Source organism: Atractosteus spatula, chromosome 7, assembly GCF_055471065.1.
Source record: "Atractosteus spatula isolate fAtrSpa1 chromosome 7, fAtrSpa1.hap1, whole genome shotgun sequence".
Classification (NCBI taxonomy): Eukaryota; Metazoa; Chordata; class Actinopteri; order Semionotiformes; family Lepisosteidae; genus Atractosteus; species Atractosteus spatula.
This window is the reverse complement of record NC_142712.1, coordinates 5,583,935-5,600,486: the sequence shown is the minus strand read 5'-3', so window position 1 is coordinate 5,600,486 and position 16,552 is coordinate 5,583,935. Positions and strand designations below refer to the sequence as shown.

At 42.4% G+C, this 16,552-nt stretch overlaps 1 protein-coding gene across 1 annotated transcript; it reads left to right on the top strand.

The window, feature by feature from the left end:
* Positions 1–1,457: 1,457 nt before the first annotated feature.
* Positions 1,458–15,827, top strand: cip2a (cellular inhibitor of PP2A). Its single transcript, XM_088922500.1, has 22 exons — positions 1,458–1,598; positions 2,010–2,112; positions 3,071–3,218; positions 3,742–3,854; positions 3,935–4,029; positions 4,223–4,319; positions 4,938–5,060; positions 5,319–5,464; positions 5,840–5,915; positions 6,290–6,517; positions 6,737–6,896; positions 7,287–7,428; positions 7,941–8,040; positions 8,171–8,289; positions 8,441–8,621; positions 9,201–9,275; positions 9,624–9,734; positions 9,881–10,077; positions 10,708–10,821; positions 11,344–11,426; positions 11,980–12,119; positions 12,901–15,827. The coding sequence occupies exons 2-22, from the start codon at positions 2,011–2,013 to the stop codon at positions 13,048–13,050; spliced, it is 2,700 nt and encodes an 899-aa protein (XP_088778626.1). The 5' UTR covers positions 1,458–1,598; position 2,010; the 3' UTR covers positions 13,051–15,827.
* The last annotated feature ends 725 nt before the right edge of the window (positions 15,828–16,552 follow it).

The following is a 16,552-nucleotide window of genomic DNA, read 5'->3' as shown; positions in this document are numbered from 1 at the left end:
TGACAAAGGAGGGTCATTCACCCACTCCAGGCAAAAAACCCTGACATTGTACAGCAGAGAGGAAGTAAATTAGTTTTCCGCAGCCATTTTTTCACACATGGTAAGACCAAAACAACAAAAAGAGCCTTGTCAAAAAACGTAACTAGCACACATAAACAGCCTTGTTTTACAGTATTGCGATCTTACAATATTACCACCTAGCTTGAACCTGTAATACTGGTCTCAGACTGGGTTAGCAAGGCTGGGCTTGGTCAGTACAGCACAAAGACGACCTGTAAGGAATAATGTTGCAGCTGTAGGTAGTACTGGTGCACCCGAAGACAAGAATATCCCAGTATGGTGACTGAGCACAGTGGGCTGTGATAGATGCTGCCCTACTTTAATATACAGAGGTGTTAAGTCCTGACGGCTTTGTCATTAACTATCTCATAGCATTGTTTGTTGGTGTGTTATTTTAAGGAAATGGCAAACATGCGCTCACAATATATTTTTTCTTAACTACTATAATGGGTTTATCTTGGATAATCCCAGAAAATACGAAGCAGCATTGCCATTAAAACACACTGCTAGCAGCTCTATCGCCCTGCAGCTCACAACTAGTAGCATACTGAAGCTCAGTAGCTATGAGGTTGGCCAGTACCTGGCTAGGAGACCTCCTGGGAAAGCTAAGGTTGCTGCTGGAAAAGGTATGATTGGGGCCAGCAGGGGGTGCCCACCCTGTGTTGTGTTGGGGTCCTAATCCCCCAGTATAGTGACAGGAAGCTATACTGTAAAAGGGGCATTGTCCTTTGGATGAGATGTAAAATTGAGGTCCTGAGTCTCTGTGGTCTCCTTAAAAATAAAGTGCTTTGAGTGGAGGGTATATAAGTGTAAGGATATTATTATTAGAAATTGTATTATTTCTAAATAAAGTCTACATTTGGTTGAATATGTTGATCATTAATTATTTACTTACACTGCCATATCCCACACATGAACCACAAACCTATAGTCGTTTCCGTAGCAAGACTGTACAGCACCCCGTTAGTACAATAGAAATAGCTATTAAGTACCTTTGAGACAATGTACTAATACCCAAACAAAATGACAGGCCTTAATGAGCCCAATGTCCCATCTAATACTCCTTCCATATCTATGGTCATAACTCCCGGCAGCCAATCCAAAACAGGAAGCAAAGTTTTTACGTCATGCCGTCACACGGAGAACGTCCACGGTAAACAAAAAGTTGGGGGACCCAGAAAAAAAGAGAAAACATATATTTTGACACGGAGGTAAAATAATATTTAAAATTATTTTTTTCTGGCTGTAATAATGTATTTTTATACACAAAATACCGATACATCCGGATATATATAAATACGATATGTGTAAGATGGCCGTGGTCCAAAATAGTTTCCCCCCATTCCGTTGTGGTGTCTACCGGCTTTTCAAAGTCTAGGCGGGTGCAGTTGTTCGCCAGTGTTAACGGTTGTTGTCGATATGGAATATTGTTTATTTTGATCTGATAAGCGGTCACTTCGAAGTTTTCTTTTTTTTTTGTTTGTTTGTTTGTTTGGCGAAGTGCTGCATCAATAAAAACAAGTGAGCTGAGGGAGCAGGTTAGTCCGGAGGACGGTCGCTGTGGTTACAGTAGGACGGTCCCACACAACCTCTCAGGACGTACACACGCATGTCGGGAGTCCGGACTATACAATGGGACAGCATGATCCCAGTCGTCCCTCCTTTCTCTGCCTCGGCCTAGTTGTGACCCACGGGCACGAGTGGGTGACGTTGTCACATTGCTGGAGATCTGTGGTCGTCAGGTCAAACGACTGCTGGGGTGTCCCCTGTCATATCCCACTTCAGTCTGTTCCTCCAAATCGTTTCGTCTGAGAATCGTCTCTCATTTTAAGTTATTTTTTTAAAAAAAAACATTTAAAGGTTATTGTGCTGCCTCTAGACAAGCAGAAAAAAACCCCTGATTGATTGTAATTAGGGGATTTCTGAACACTGTGTATCGAATGTTACAGGATGGATCCGACGACGAGTTTGAAGTCCTTGCTTCTGGCCATCAATCAATTCAAGAACAACAAGTCCGCCCCCAACGCTACACAGCTGCAGAGACAAATAGACGTAAGTTAATGTGATCTCCTGTCACAGCCTGGGGAACAGGCGAGTGAGCCTTCTCGGTATAAAGTTTCATGTGATGTATATTTATGTCCAGTGATACGTTTGCACCGTAGATGTTGCGTTAATTGTATCTTCTTTAACAACCCTGTCCAGCATCGTCATGCCAATAAAGCACTGAACTGAATGGTTTGAAGTAGTAGCCTGTTTTTGTGGACACCTCTTTCACCTGCCTTCTTAATCTGGCCAGTGCACGTAATAGCACACGTTCTCCAGCAAGGTTTCCTGTTGAAAGCAGGTCATCGACAGTGACCTGTTTCTGGACTAAACGCGTCTACACATCTACTGCTACATCTGTTCTCTTTCTTTTTCTTTTTCCCGTTTACAACCACTTTTTGTGCAATATATGCCAGGGACCTGTGCAATACATTTATATTTATATCTATAGTTACATCTATATTTATATTCATATGTGTGATACGATTTTTCTGTGTACTGTTCTGTTCTAGTTTGTTCTTGTGTGTCCGGACTGTGAGTAACTCTTGTATTGTATTGTATGTATTGTACTATTATTATATAATTCGTTACACTGTGGCTGTGTCGTGTGTGTTAAGCTGCTGTTGCACTGCAATTTCCCTCACGGGACCAATAAAGTATCTATCTATCTTATAACGTTGAGTGCCAGGTTCACCATTAAGAACATGCTGGAGCCTGACAGAAGGGCGACTCTACTGTACGTCGCTCCGCTGGCTCACTCAGCGGGCCACAGTGCAACAGAATCAGGCGCTTTAGGTAGTCATAAGGGGTTACAGGCGCATGTAAGTGTGAATTAACGCAGTTGCCTACGTAAGAGCTCAGGTGGGATTGGGGAAAAAGGCTGCTGCGCAGGAGGAACACAGCTCCAGAGCATTTTGGATGTGGGAGCCCTCTGTGCCGTGTATTTATGGTGTTTGTTTCCGTGCAGGATGTCTTGGGGCTGAAGTGCCCGCGGCTGTTTGCCTCCACCCAGGTGCTGCCCAGCGAGTGCCTGAGTGGTCTGGTGGAGCTGGCGGGAGACCCGAACACCAGCACGGCCCTGGCAGGGAAAATCGTGGCTTTCCTGTCTCAGCTAGGTAGAGAGCAGGGCAGCGCGGCGTCCCCTCTGCTGCTGCTGTTTCAGTGATCCCCTCTTGCTCTCTCAACCTGTACCGGGTCTGACGGGTATCTAACGAGCGAGTACCACAGAAAGGAGGCCGTTCAGGCGCTCGAGCACGGAGCTGCTGAACGGCACTGCTCGTTTTCTCGAGGTGTTCTGGCAATGTGTCGGAACACACCTCATATTCATTTTTTTCTGTTGATTCTGGTCTGTGATGGGGTGTGGAGATTGTGTGGTTGCTTTAAAGCTACTATACGGGGCTTTAGAGAAGACCCCTATTGCACATCTCTAAAAGTGAAATTGCAGGTCAGTGGTCACCATTAATTTGCATGAACATAGTAATGGGCTTGCATAGGTTCTTCAGAGGGAGTAATATAGGAGGATCAACCGTATATCTCTTGCTTCCTAAGATGCAGTGAAAGCAGAACCTTTAATTATTGTAAACACGTTTAACTGAAGGATCCATTGAGAAGTGAAATGTAACAATTCCATTTTTTTAGCTTCAGATGATGAGGCTAGAGAAGCTCTGCACAGCAGCTACAATCTCGCCAGCACCCTGGCATCGGTTATTCACTGCAACAGTGCTTCCCCTAGAGAGCCCATCGTGCTGCAGGTACTTCTCTTCTTCCTTTGGTCCTGTGCTTTGTGACCCTGCAATCTGACTTAACCTTTGGTTTCTCTCGTATTCCACAGTGCATACACATCTTGCAGAGGATCACGTACGGAGTGAAAATGTTCCACTCTACTGCGTACATGGATGAGCTCATAGGATTTTTAATGCACCACATGTAAGTTGTCCTTTAGTGGAGGGGAGGGCCAAGTTGAGGACCGGAGAGGTCCTGTGGTGCTTTGGAGGAACGTACAGAAACCAAGTGCAACAAGTGTAATATATGATTTCTAATGCTCTTTGTTGGGGAATTTGAGTTGCTTCTCAAGGTTTTGTCATTCTGTGTTTTTTTTTTAAACTTTTTAAAACAACAGCCAGAGCCCTAACGATGACTTGACCATGCCGTGTCTCGGACTCATGGCGAACCTCTGCCGCTACAACCTGTCTATTCAGGCTCACATCAAGTCGGCGGTATGAAATATTACTTATTGTTTTATTTGGCTTTGCATTACCGGTGACCAAAGACAATGTAAATTCCAACATGGAGGAATCAAAAGTACTTGGTGACTTAGAAGATCAGCTTACAGATCAGACAGGCCTGATAACTTTAAGCATGCTCGACTAATGTAACCTGCTTGTGAGAAGAATATGAAAAAAGTCATTCTTGTGCAGGAACATCTGATGAAGGCTGCTTTTGTACCTCAGGGCAAGGAAATTTACTCAGATTGTTCCAAGAAGTGCCGTGCTGTCTAAACGGGCCTACTGCTCGCCTTTGTAAATGGCAAATAAATTAAAATTTGTTCTAATTGACTTAAATGGTAGAGGCATAAGACATTCTTATGAGAAAGAAGCTGGTTGAATACGATTTTGTGTTGTGTTCAGTCATAACTATTTTTATGTTGTTACCAAAATATTTTTTTTACACATTTATTTATGAAAGAATAGACTTAAAGTCATTGGCCTCACGGTATTAACGATATTTATGTAACTGGAATACTTGTTCTTATACTAGTTGTGTACCACTTACATGCTGTTAGACAGTTTGGGAAGTTTAAAAAATGTAAAAGGTTATTTTATGTGTCTTTCTAGAGTAACTTGAAAGCTTTCTATCGGACACTCATAAGCTTTTTGGCTCACAACAGCTTGACTGTTGTTGTGTTTGCGCTGTCCATACTGACAAGCTTGACCCTAAATGAGGAGGTTGGTGAGAAGGTAGGTGCTTTTCTTTCCCTTCGCATCAAACATCACCACCTGCAATCTAGGCACACACTTTTCCACTGCTTACTGCTTGTGTATCATGGATTTATTACACTTAGTTTTCTTTGTAAATTGGTGTTTAATAGTGTGACTGATGGTGTTTCAGTTAATATTTCGAGTTTGGATATTTAAAAAAAAAATCTTTTGTACATGAAAAGAATGCAAGGCTGTTTTGAGTCAGTACAGAAGTATGTCATTTACTTTTGTTCACAGCTTTTCCATGCCAAGAATATTCACCAGACCTTTCAGTTAATTTTTAACATTATTGTAAATGGTGATGGAACTCTCACAAGGAAGTACGCAGTGGATCTGCTGGTTGACCTCCTGCGAAATCCCAAGATTGCAGGTTACCTGTCCAGGTGAGCACTGAAATAGTTCAGAGGAAACCCAGCGTGTGAAAGGCCAGCAGTGCAGGTGCTCAAGCCTTCCTGGTATTGCTGTATAATCCCATTGGTTCACACTGCTGCATTGTTTTCACAAACAATCTTTCGTTGAAAGATGCAGGTTCCTGCAGTTCATGTTTAACAGAACTGGATGATACTCATCATAATAAAACAGCATTTTTATTAAGTCATTTGTTAAAACTTTTTTAGATGTTTTGCCTCAGTGCACTGCATTATGGATGGAACTAAAAGCATAGTTGTTACATTTGCATGAAAAAGACAAGTCTTAAAAGTAGAAGTGTGTTGGTGGTGAAGTTTGCGGATCTCTTAATTTTTTTGTCCCTGCTCTAGATATGAGCACTTTGTGCTGTGTCTCACCCAAGTGTTGGGCCTGTTGCACGGCAAAGATCCGGACTCCACAGCCAAGGTGAGCTGCCAGCGGTGACGAACAGGTCGAACAGGCATCCTGTCTTATCACAGTGTTGTTGCATCCTCTGAAAATCTCAGTTTATGGAAACAATAGTGAAACTATATTTAGTCCTTACTGGGTGCTCATGTAAATGTAAATATTGTGTGCTTATTGGGTGTCATTATAAGAAAACCCATGGAAGTGGGAGAGGATTTGTCATACTTTGTATAATTGTAATCTCCACTTCTAAGAGGATTCCAGAATGAAGAGGGTTATAAATATTCACACGAGGCATCCCTGTGAATTTTCCTGTTTTGCATTTACATTTCAAAAGCCTTTTAGAACTTTTTCATTGACCCTTTCATCCACCTGTTCTGCTGTTTCCTCGGCAGGTCCTGGAGTTGCTGGTTTCCCTGTGCTCCGTGTCCAGCCTGCGCAGGCTCCTGTGCCAGACAGTGTTCCGGCCCTCTGGAGCGCAGTCTAAGTGCAGCTTGAGGAAGGACAGCCACAGCCGAGCCCCCGAGCCAGCGGTCGCTCTGGTCCACTGGGCCAGCCTGCCACTTGAGGGACCAGAGAGTTGCTCCCTGCAGGCCCTGCAGCTACTCTCAGAGCTTTTTGAGGTTTGTAATACAGAGCAGGTCTTTCAGGAACAACTGGGACATTCTCACAACATATTGGAGATACACGGGACATGGAAAAATTAGTCACAGCAAACTGTGTTGTCAATTTAATCACTACACTGCCCCAAGTTATCCTGCTGTGAAAATGGACAATCTGGATGTGACTCATTAGAAATTAAAATACTGTTTTTGCATGTTTGGTTTTCTGCTCATTTTCAGGAAGTGATTGACTCAGGCCTTTCCAGCACAGTCCAGCCTTTTGTAGATCTCTTGCTGCCTGTGCTGCTCAGTCTGCTGCAGACCCCTGAGCAGTTGCTCTCTGAACAGTTGGCCAAAAGAAACTGTGCCCGGACTGCCAGGGCCGTTGACGTGTTGCTTGATATCCTTTAAGAGTTTCCAGTTTCTGACTCCAGAGTCATAAGATTCTGTATTAGTTTAGCTTAGTAATGGCATTATTGTTAGTCTGTTGCTTAACTAAATAAATATCTTGTAGCAACAGTGTTTTGCCATACTGCTTGAGTGATCTGTTGTTAACACTAAGCCAGTACTAGCTGGTGACAAGCAATGCATTATTAGTGTGATTAGTGTAAGCCTGCATCTCTTGTTTTCAAGAAAACAGTCATTACATATAAACTGGGTATTGATTAGTGTGTCGTCATTACCTTTGACGTTATTTGTTTTTTTTCTATTTTTAAATCTCTGAATGTAGTCTTTTGTAATGTACTGCTGTGAATAATACAATTTCTATCAGTTTCCTTAACTGTGCAACTCCTGTGTGGAGAGGAGTCACTGAAGCTCTTTGTTTCTCAGAGGCTAACAGAAAACGTGTGTGTGTCTCAGATAGAGTACCTCTTCTCCAGCAGCAGGATAGATACTGGCTTTGACTGTCCTGTGGCAGAGTCTGATCTCAGGTGAGCCTGTAACAGCATGCTGTCATCTTTTTGACTAGCAGTGCATCTCGACTCTGCTAAAAAAGCTGAGGTCTGAATTCTTTGTGATCAAACTGCTGATGTTATACGCTGACAATGGAGGGTGTAACAGTGCAGATTGAGACCATTGGCTGTTATTGATGTCAATAAACACCCTGGTTCCAGTGACTGACTTCACTGCCATTCACTGCTTCACTCTCGTTTCCCTGCATAATGTATGACAATTAAATTGGGCATTGAGAAATTCAGAGTGACAGTATGACAGGGAAATAGTTGTATGCTAAATTAAAATAGGTATTCAACAAAACTAAAACGTAACAAAATTGGTTTAATTCCTGCTTTGACTGAAATCTCTAAATTATTGTATAAGCTAGAGCAGCAAGTTTTAGATTTTCCTGTAAACAATTTTTAAATCTTCCATCTTAAAATATAACTGTTATTATTGTTAACTGAAATGTGGAGTCTGAATGCCTCTCCTTATTTAAACTTAAAAGCCGGGCTGGAGCTGAAGTTGTGCTCAAGGTGCTGGACCTGATGAGCCGGGTCAGACAGCTGGTGAGGGACATGGAGACCAGTTTCTTCAGAATCCTGCAGGTACAGGAGCCTGTCGAAATCATAGAAGGTTTACGTGCCCTTGGAGATACAGAGAGAAGTAATCGCTCCCAGATGTCACTGTGCTGTGCGTTGACTCGGAATGATATAATTTGTTTCCCTTTCTCTCCAGGACCAGCGTCTCATTACGCCACTATCCTTGGCCCTGACCTCCGATCACAGGGAGCAGGTGCAGACTGCGCTCAAGATCCTGTTTGAGGCAGCCCCTCTGCCAGACTTCCCTGTGATAGTGTAAGAGAGAGAGATGCTTATCCCTTACAGCCCTGGATGGCAATAAAGGAACTTTGTGACATGATCCAACCACATTGGATATGTGGTTCTGTTATATCTGTTATCCACCTTAATTGTTTGATTAGCCCAGTCAGTTCTCTGTGCTCCACAGGCTTGGTGAAAGTATAGCTGCGAACAATGCATACCGTCAGAGGGAGGCAGAGTACTCCATGAGAAGGAACCTGGCACAGGACCAGCACCCCCTGCTGGCGAAGCCCTGTTCTTCACCAAGCAGCAGCCCATCTCAGCAGAGCATTCAGAGCCTCATTGAGAAACTGCAGACTGGGATGGAGGTCCGTGTCCATTTAGAGTGTTAGCGATTTTTCTCTTCCTCATTATCCCAAGGGTTTGCCTAACTCAATACTGCATTTCCTCCTGTGCAGCACATTTGCAGAAAAATAATATAGTCCACAGTATTTACACACATTAAGGTATTTCTCAACCTCTGTTGTTATTTTGTTTTTACATGAACAGATCTTGTGTAAGACATCATGTGACCAGGCATGTTATTCAGAGACGGCACATGCTCTCTGAGAGAATGCAATGGTGTTAGTTTTGCAAATTGTTGCTTTTAAAGAGACTATTCGAAAATACTCTTTGAAATGTGGAAATGTTTTTTCTGTAGAGCCGTGTTTAATTCTCCATACTGAAGGTTATGTCCAACAAACAGAGGATTTTAAATCCTTTTTAATTCAGCAGCTGTGGGGCCAGACAGCTGCTTTATCTTATCCAGGCTAACAAGGGGATATCAGAGCTGAGTCCCTGAAAGGCCCACACAAGCATTTCAAGGCTATCCTGGTACTGCTGCCTAATCTTTCTGAAACACCAAAACAGCCTGGTGGCTTTGATATTCATTTGAAGTTTTCTTTTAGTTTAGAGAGCAAATCAAAGATGTAAGGATTTCAGACATAATGGATGTTTATGAACAGAAGATTTCTGCCCTCGCGGTATGTGTTTTGACTCATTTTTTTATCATATTTCTCATGTTTTCTGACCAAATGTTTTTGTTTTGTTTTGATTGTGTTTTAGTGAAAAATAATACATAGAATGATATTCATTTATTAAAGTGGGTTTTGAATGAAGTAATTTTGCAGAAAGTTAACTTGGTTCCTTTAATCCTTTATATCAGTTTCTACATCAAGAAATTGTATCTCTTGTTCCATCTACTGGGGAAGACCTGTTATAAAAATGTTTTTGAATTCAAGGCAGTCTTGTTCTGCTGTGGAAGAGTTCCATGCTAGGTACTGATGCTCACACGGTCTTTGCTTTTGGGTGATGTTTCCTGCTGGGAGTAGTCAAAGGAGAGCCGTCTGCAGGATCTGCTGGAGGCGAAAGCGCTGGCCCTGTCCCAGGCGGATCGCCTGATCGCGCAGTACCGCTGCCAGCGTGCGCAGGCCGAGGCCGAGGTGAGTCTGACGCCGGACACGACGTCCTGCATGGGAAAAACCATCCGGGATCCAGCTTGTCCCGGCTGCGAGGGAGTAAGTGCCATGCCGCGTGCCAGCGGCGGGCCCTGGCTTCACCCCCTCGCCATGTGCGCCCTCTCCCGCAGGCTCGGAAGCTGGCGTCGCTGCTGAAGGAGGCGGAGCGCAGGAAGGAGGAGCTGGAGGCGGTGCTGGGCAGCCAGACGCAGGAGGCCCGACGGGCTGAGGCCGACATCCAGCAGCTGCTGCAGCACAACGCCAAGCTGCAGGCCGTGGCTGAGGAGCACCAGGCCCTGAGGGGCTCCTACAGCGACGTGGTGCAGAGGTACACTTCCTCAGCTGCACTGAGCGGTGCAGGGATCGTGAATAACTGGTTAATTTATTAACATAGATGTATGATTATAGTGCAGTTATACCATCAAAACAAAGGCTTATGTTCATCTGCAGTTCCACATTTTACTTGGATAATTTGTCTGAACCAAGAGCAGGTGAAGCCTTTCCTATTAACAGGCCAAGATCCTAATAATTGATGACTGCTGGTTTATGATGCAGCTATTGCAGCTTAGTGCTGTACAGTACATAGAGTCAAATGACCAGTTGTTTTAGGTTTGGAAATGATAAGATTTCACATAAGAATAACAAGGGTTTCACGCACCTACTTCCTTTTTAGATTAGAATGGTCTCTCAGTATAATCAATGAATAAATGTACAGATACTGTGAACCATCGTAAGGCCCTTCTTGTTCAGAGCACACCACTACTGCTGATGGGTTGTTGCTGAGATTAAACAACGTTACTAATGTTATCTATCTTTTATTGAAATAGAATATACTGCGTGGACTTCACAGTGTTTCATTCAGTTCTGCTTCAGCCTAATAAGTGGAAATGCTTTTTTTGCTAGAGATCAAAAACAGCTTTTATGTGACAACATGCCATGCAAATTCTTATTGTTTTAGGTTTAACGAGTGTGATAAGATGCTGAAAGATCTGCAAGCTGCTCATAATTCACTAAACAAACAATTTGAGGCGCTGAAGAAGCAGAATGAGAATCTGAGGCAGCAGCAGGACAAGTAGGTTGTCCCAGTTCGGAGTTTGTGTGGCTTGATCTCATCAGTGCTTGACAGCTTTACTCCAGTGCAGACTCTTCTTTGTCTGTTTATTACTGTATTATCCACCCAATCAAAACTCATTTTCCTAGATAATGCACACTGAGCACTATTCGCCTGTGTTGTCATAAGATAACAGAAGTGTTTATTCTGCAGCATTTTGCCTTAAGTGTTTTATATTCTTAAGTGTTTGTATTTTTTATACTACGGTGACCACAGTCATACACTTTCAGTGCTTTTAGCTGTATATCCTAACATTTTGTTTTCTTGTTATGTTTCCACACCCTGTGTACAGAATGAAAATGTCAGACTTAGTCTTTTTCATTAATGGGTTTGTAAGCACATTGCTTTCATCTTATGTTGATAGTTTGTTTCTGTTACCTGCATTTAACACTCTGCCCTTGCCTACATGAAATCTCAAATGCCAGGTGTTTTCCCAATCTTGAAGTTTTGTAATTCCTTTTCCTTCCTTTCTTTGCTTTTCAGAATACTGGCAGAGCTCGCAGAAAAAGGAGATGAGCTCAAAGAGCTCAGTAGCAATGTTGAAGAAAAAGAAAAGAAAATATCTGGTGAGAGTTTATTTTTTGTGTGGGGTTTGAATCTAAACTTCCAACAGCTGTGTTGAGAGTCCTGTAAATGGTATCAATTAAGTTTGCCGTTACATTTCATGATAACATGAGTATAACAGCATAGAAGAAGTACATGATAATTTTTAATGTGGCTTATTTAATTTTGCTAAATGATTTATTTGGCTAACAGTGTTATCTAAAATGACTTATATTTACACCCATTGTAAGTATTTTATTGGTGCATAATAAGTATTTTACCCTGCTGGGTGTTTTGCTGGAGCAATTCAGGTGATGTACCTTGCTCAACTGTACATCAGCAGTGTTTCACGTGCGATTTGAACCCACAACCTTACAGCTACAAGTCCATATCTCTGACTAATGTTCCACACTGCTGCCCCGCTTAAGCTTCAAGAATTAAACTGAATAGAATAAAAAATGTTTGAGTCCTAGTCCCCTCTTCAGCAGACCCAGTCACACTGCATGGTGGAGCTGTTTACTTTGGGTACCTTATTACGAGAACATTTATGTCCTTCTAAACCTCAATCCTTTTTAGGTCTGCTGCAAACCATACAAGCTTTAGAAGAAAAAGCAAAACAGAGGGAGAAGGAAAAAGAAGACATGGAGGAAACGATTGAAATCCTGAGGAAAGAGTTGCATAAAACAGAGCTGGCAAGGAAGGAGCTCAGCATCAAGGTAGGCCACAAGCAGACGTCAGCCCTTAAACTGCACAAGTATGTTTACGGCCTGTTATGGTGATTAAGAATTATCCTTGTATTATTATTCATTTGATTGAAGCCTTTATGTAGTTGAATTTTAATGAGCTAGTACCACGTCCATTAGTTTATATTGTGCCTTAACCTATATAGAACAGGAGCTGAGTGCAGGAGATACCAATGCAGAATGAACAGATGCATTTTGAAGAAATGAGAGAAGCAGCATTTCTGCAGTTAATGGGTGGTTATTTCCACACCAGGGAAAGGCAAAGTTGAGGAATTGAGAGTTGAGGTAGTGGTGTAGGAGGGGAGGATCAAAGAAGGCAAGAGAGAAAATCGTAGGGATAGATGATCCTGGTAATAAGAGCTAGGAGCAATGAACAGGACAGCAAGGCAGATGAAAAACACACACCTGGTAGCCAGCAAGGGTGGAAAGCCGTTGGAGAGCTTGGGGCTGTGGATTCTCGCGTATGAAGCAAGATAGGAGCACGAGGATCAGAGGATACGAGCAGAAACAAAATGCGAGAGAAAAAGGAAATGTAACGGAGAGGAATTCACAGTCAAAGTAGTATGAGAAGCAGTGGGTGTGGATTGTGAGAGGGAGATCGTGGTATTGATCTTGAAGAGAGGAGAGAGGATGAGATGAAATGGCCTGTCAGTTAAATAGCTGGGAATGGCACAGTGCCTCTCTATCTGAATGAAGCGCTCTGAGCCCTCTGCGTTCTCAGGCTTTGGACTTTTTTTTACAATTGCTTTTCCAGGCATCTTCCCTGGAACTTCAGAAGTCTCAGCTGGAGATTCGCCTGCAGAAGAAGGAGGAGGAGCTGAACAAGCACTCTCACATGATTGCAATGATCCACAGCCTGAGCAGCGGCAAGCTCAAGGCCGACTCGGTCAGCCTCAGCCTGTAGGGCCCCGTGAGGGAGCGCTGCCTGGACCCTCGCGCACTGTTACACTGGCTCTGAGAGCAGCCGCTTCAGTGGCCCCAGCCTGGCTTCTGCTCGTGTCCTGGAACACTGCCTTTCTAGCTGAGACAGTATACTGGAATGAAGAAGCGACATTTTCGACTGTTGTTTTCCATGAACAGCAGGGTTTTTAATAAAAACCAAGATATAAAACATAGCAAGGAGAAGCAGCTCATTCTAAAGTTTTTCTCTTCAGCCTGTCGACTTTCCTCCTTTTTTAAATTTAAATTATGACTAAAGTGGGGAAAAAAAATGTCTGGTATTATACATATCCTTAAACTATTTTATAATATTTTAGATCTTTTTCCATTGTTTTGCATTGGTGTTTGTCCTATTCTCTCGAAATACCTTTTCTATGATCTGATATATATATATATTTATGAAATATTCTCTTTTCAGTTTTAGTCTTGCAGTGTATCTTTTTCATCTTGTTTAATAAAATGTTTGTTTCCAGAAAGCTTACACTGCAGCATCTGCAACATGTCAAATGAAATTCCTCTTGATTACCGATAGCTCTGAAAAATACTGAGAAACGTTACAAGGCTAGCTAGTGGTAATGATTAAATATATTAGGCAAAAATAAGGCATTTGTAACTAGTGACTTGTACAGAAACAAGGGGAATTTCGAATTAGAGTTGGTTTGCAAAGGCTTAGTTTAAATGGCAGTGGATTTAATCCTCTGAGGCTCTAGTGTGTTTATGTAACAGAGTTGGTTTATGTCACTGCACTTCCTAAATCTGTTCTACCATATGGATTTTGTCAGCAAGATGGTACAGACTGCATTAGCATTAACTATGGGTACTTTTGGTTGCTTAGTGTCACAGTTTCAAGAGAACGGTGTTCAAAAACTGCCATCCTTTTGATCACAGCATACAATGAGAAAGGAAAAGTAAAGCCAGAGTTGCATTCATCCCAGTCCTTGCTTCAAGGGACACCTACAGTTACCCAATTACCAGCTCATCCAAACCAGCTTGTGCCCATGGTTGTATATGAATTTAGTGGGAATGAATTTTGGATAAACTCATTACAGAGGTGATTCTGGTTGTACTCCTTACCAGCTCCCTTTTATTATTTTTACGTGTTAGTTTATTGTTTGTTCTAGTTTTTTTGCATTTTAAGATTGTGCCTGAATGTGAAGCCCCGTTCTTCTGAATTTTAGAGGTAGTGCACTCTGACATGATCACCCCAGGGTGCAGAATGACTGGACACTAGAGGCAGGATGCTGGTTTGTTTTTCTATCGGTCAGACCTTGGGTTGTCCTCTCAAGGTTATTATTGTACGGTTGTGTTAAATGGTGCTATGGCTATGGCATTTGGAGTTGGGCCAGTATCCTCTCCCACTCCTTTTTTCAAGGACCCCCATGAGACGTGAGCAAAGACTTTCGTAGGGGAAAAGCTTTGTAACACTAATATGCAGTATTTGACTACAGCTGCTGCTGGATTTACTTAAACTGGGGTTCTGAAATTTCTGTCTGAACTGCGTAAGAAAACATTTTAGGTTAGTAGCTTTATTTTCATTAGGCTAAAATATGCAAAAACTGTACAGCAAATAGCTTGTATACATGAACAGAAATATGTTTACAAGAATAAGTGTTTCACTCTTTAGTCCAGTGTACTAGAATTTACATTAGTACTTGCATTCAAGAGTTGGGTGTCAATTAATACATTGATACTGTGTCTCCTCTTTTCTGTGCCATTTGTCTCACTCAAAGACTATATCAAGAGCCTGTCAGTCTCTAATCTGATCATCCCTCTGCATATCTCTGTCATTTAGCTCGCCTGTGCAGTCTTAGTAAAAATTAGCTCTGGGAATTAACACTGTCTGGCAACAGTGAAAGAAAGGGCTGCATTTTAATATTGCTTTAGTCTCTGCCTGTTGGATTAAGATGCCAGGGACACTCGTGTTAACCTTGCCGTCTGATGCCTCATGCCGGCCGATGTCTGAATGCCTTGCTAATTCACGGTAATGACATGGTGGATGAACTTGATGATGTCCAGCGCGCATCCATGATTCTATCCGAATTTTCCTGGAACCTAACCAAGCTGTTTGAATACATTTTGGTTGATAATGAAGGTGTCTGACCCTGGTTGGCATCGCATGTTGCTTTTGGCACCTTGTTAGATAGTCCAGGGTGCTGGCCAACAGCTGCTGACCAGGCTTATTCTGTTGTTCCTTCTGATTTTTTATGTTCCTTGCAGATTAGGCTGTGGCGTGTATCTGTGAGGTTTGCTGGCCTATTCAAACAACTGTGCTGTGAAAACTGTGAATCAGGAGTTTGCAATACTTGTCTTGGCGTTTCACAGCCTGCTTTAGTTATACCTAATTAGCCTCAAATAATTGATCACTTAATAGACCCAATAATAAGTTTAATTTAAACTCTTTAATTGTTTTCCCTTCCTAAACATTCAGGAACTTGCCTTTTAAACTATTAAGTATCTTAAGTAACTTCAGATCTCCAACCTTTGTGTTGAAAAAACAATGTGCAAAAGGTCAAACAACGTGTTGGTAAAATCAAGGGTTTAGTGAGGTAACGAGGTGAGCTCCAATGAAAACCAGCAACCAGGTGACTTGTGTGGGTCACCAAGAAACCTCTGCTATAAAGCCATGGAGGCACAAGTACAACTTGACCCAAGACGTTGTGTGTAATATGTACTAAGCATTAAAATACATTTATACCTAGTTGTGTATATGCCTTCAGAAAAATAAAATATAGATTTCACATATTAAAGGCTTTTGGTATCATTTTGATAAATTGATCATTCAAGACTGATGCACTCAAGTGATTCTGTTGTGTACGCATTAGATTACAGTATTTTCGTAATTTAAAAGAGAGTGGACTGGGCACAGGCGATGAGATGATTTAATCTGTCGAATGTCACTCCTGGTGAAAATCAAGAAAGAAAAACAGAAAGAAATCAATATGTCCCTGGTAACAAGAGAACAACGCCTTTATGCTCCCGAAATGCTGGAAACTGGACTGCGTCACCTCAGGTGGAGTCACCTGCAGTGGACAAGTCCCCTTGAGTGCGGGTTTGTGAAGACTGACTTGATGGATATCAGCGAGTGTGGCGTAGCACCGGGTGTGAAACGATACCCTGGGTGTGGCACACAACACACCGTCGAAGGGGAGGCCCAGGTGTGAGGGTCTTGGCCGGAGGGCCTGGTGGCCACCGACTCCAGCAGTGGCCACAAACCTGACTGCCCTGTGACTTTCACAGCAGACCTCTTGTTGATTGACATGGAGGACAGCTGTTCAGCAGAACTGTAAAGAATTTACCTTGGCCATGTCTGTTTAATGGAATGTTAACTTAATGAATTATCGGCAGTTGTAAGTGATCAGCCTCTTTTGAAGATGAAGTAGAAAAGCCATTGATCTGTGTTAAAAAGTATCCCATGTAGTTTTGATCCTGATCTTGACGAGAGAAGAAAACTCAACAGGACAGAGGCC

Coding starts and splice junctions, on each gene's coding strand:
- cip2a (XM_088922500.1), top strand. CDS start 2,011: ATGGATCCGACGACGAGTTTGAAGTCCTTGCTTCTGGCCATCAATCAA. Junction 5,061..5,318: donor ATGAGGAGGTTGGTGAGAAG/GTAGGTGCTTTT, acceptor TTTTGTTCACAG/CTTTTCCATGCCAAGAATAT. Junction 10,822..11,343: donor CTGAGGCAGCAGCAGGACAA/GTAGGTTGTCCC, acceptor TTTGCTTTTCAG/AATACTGGCAGAGCTCGCAG.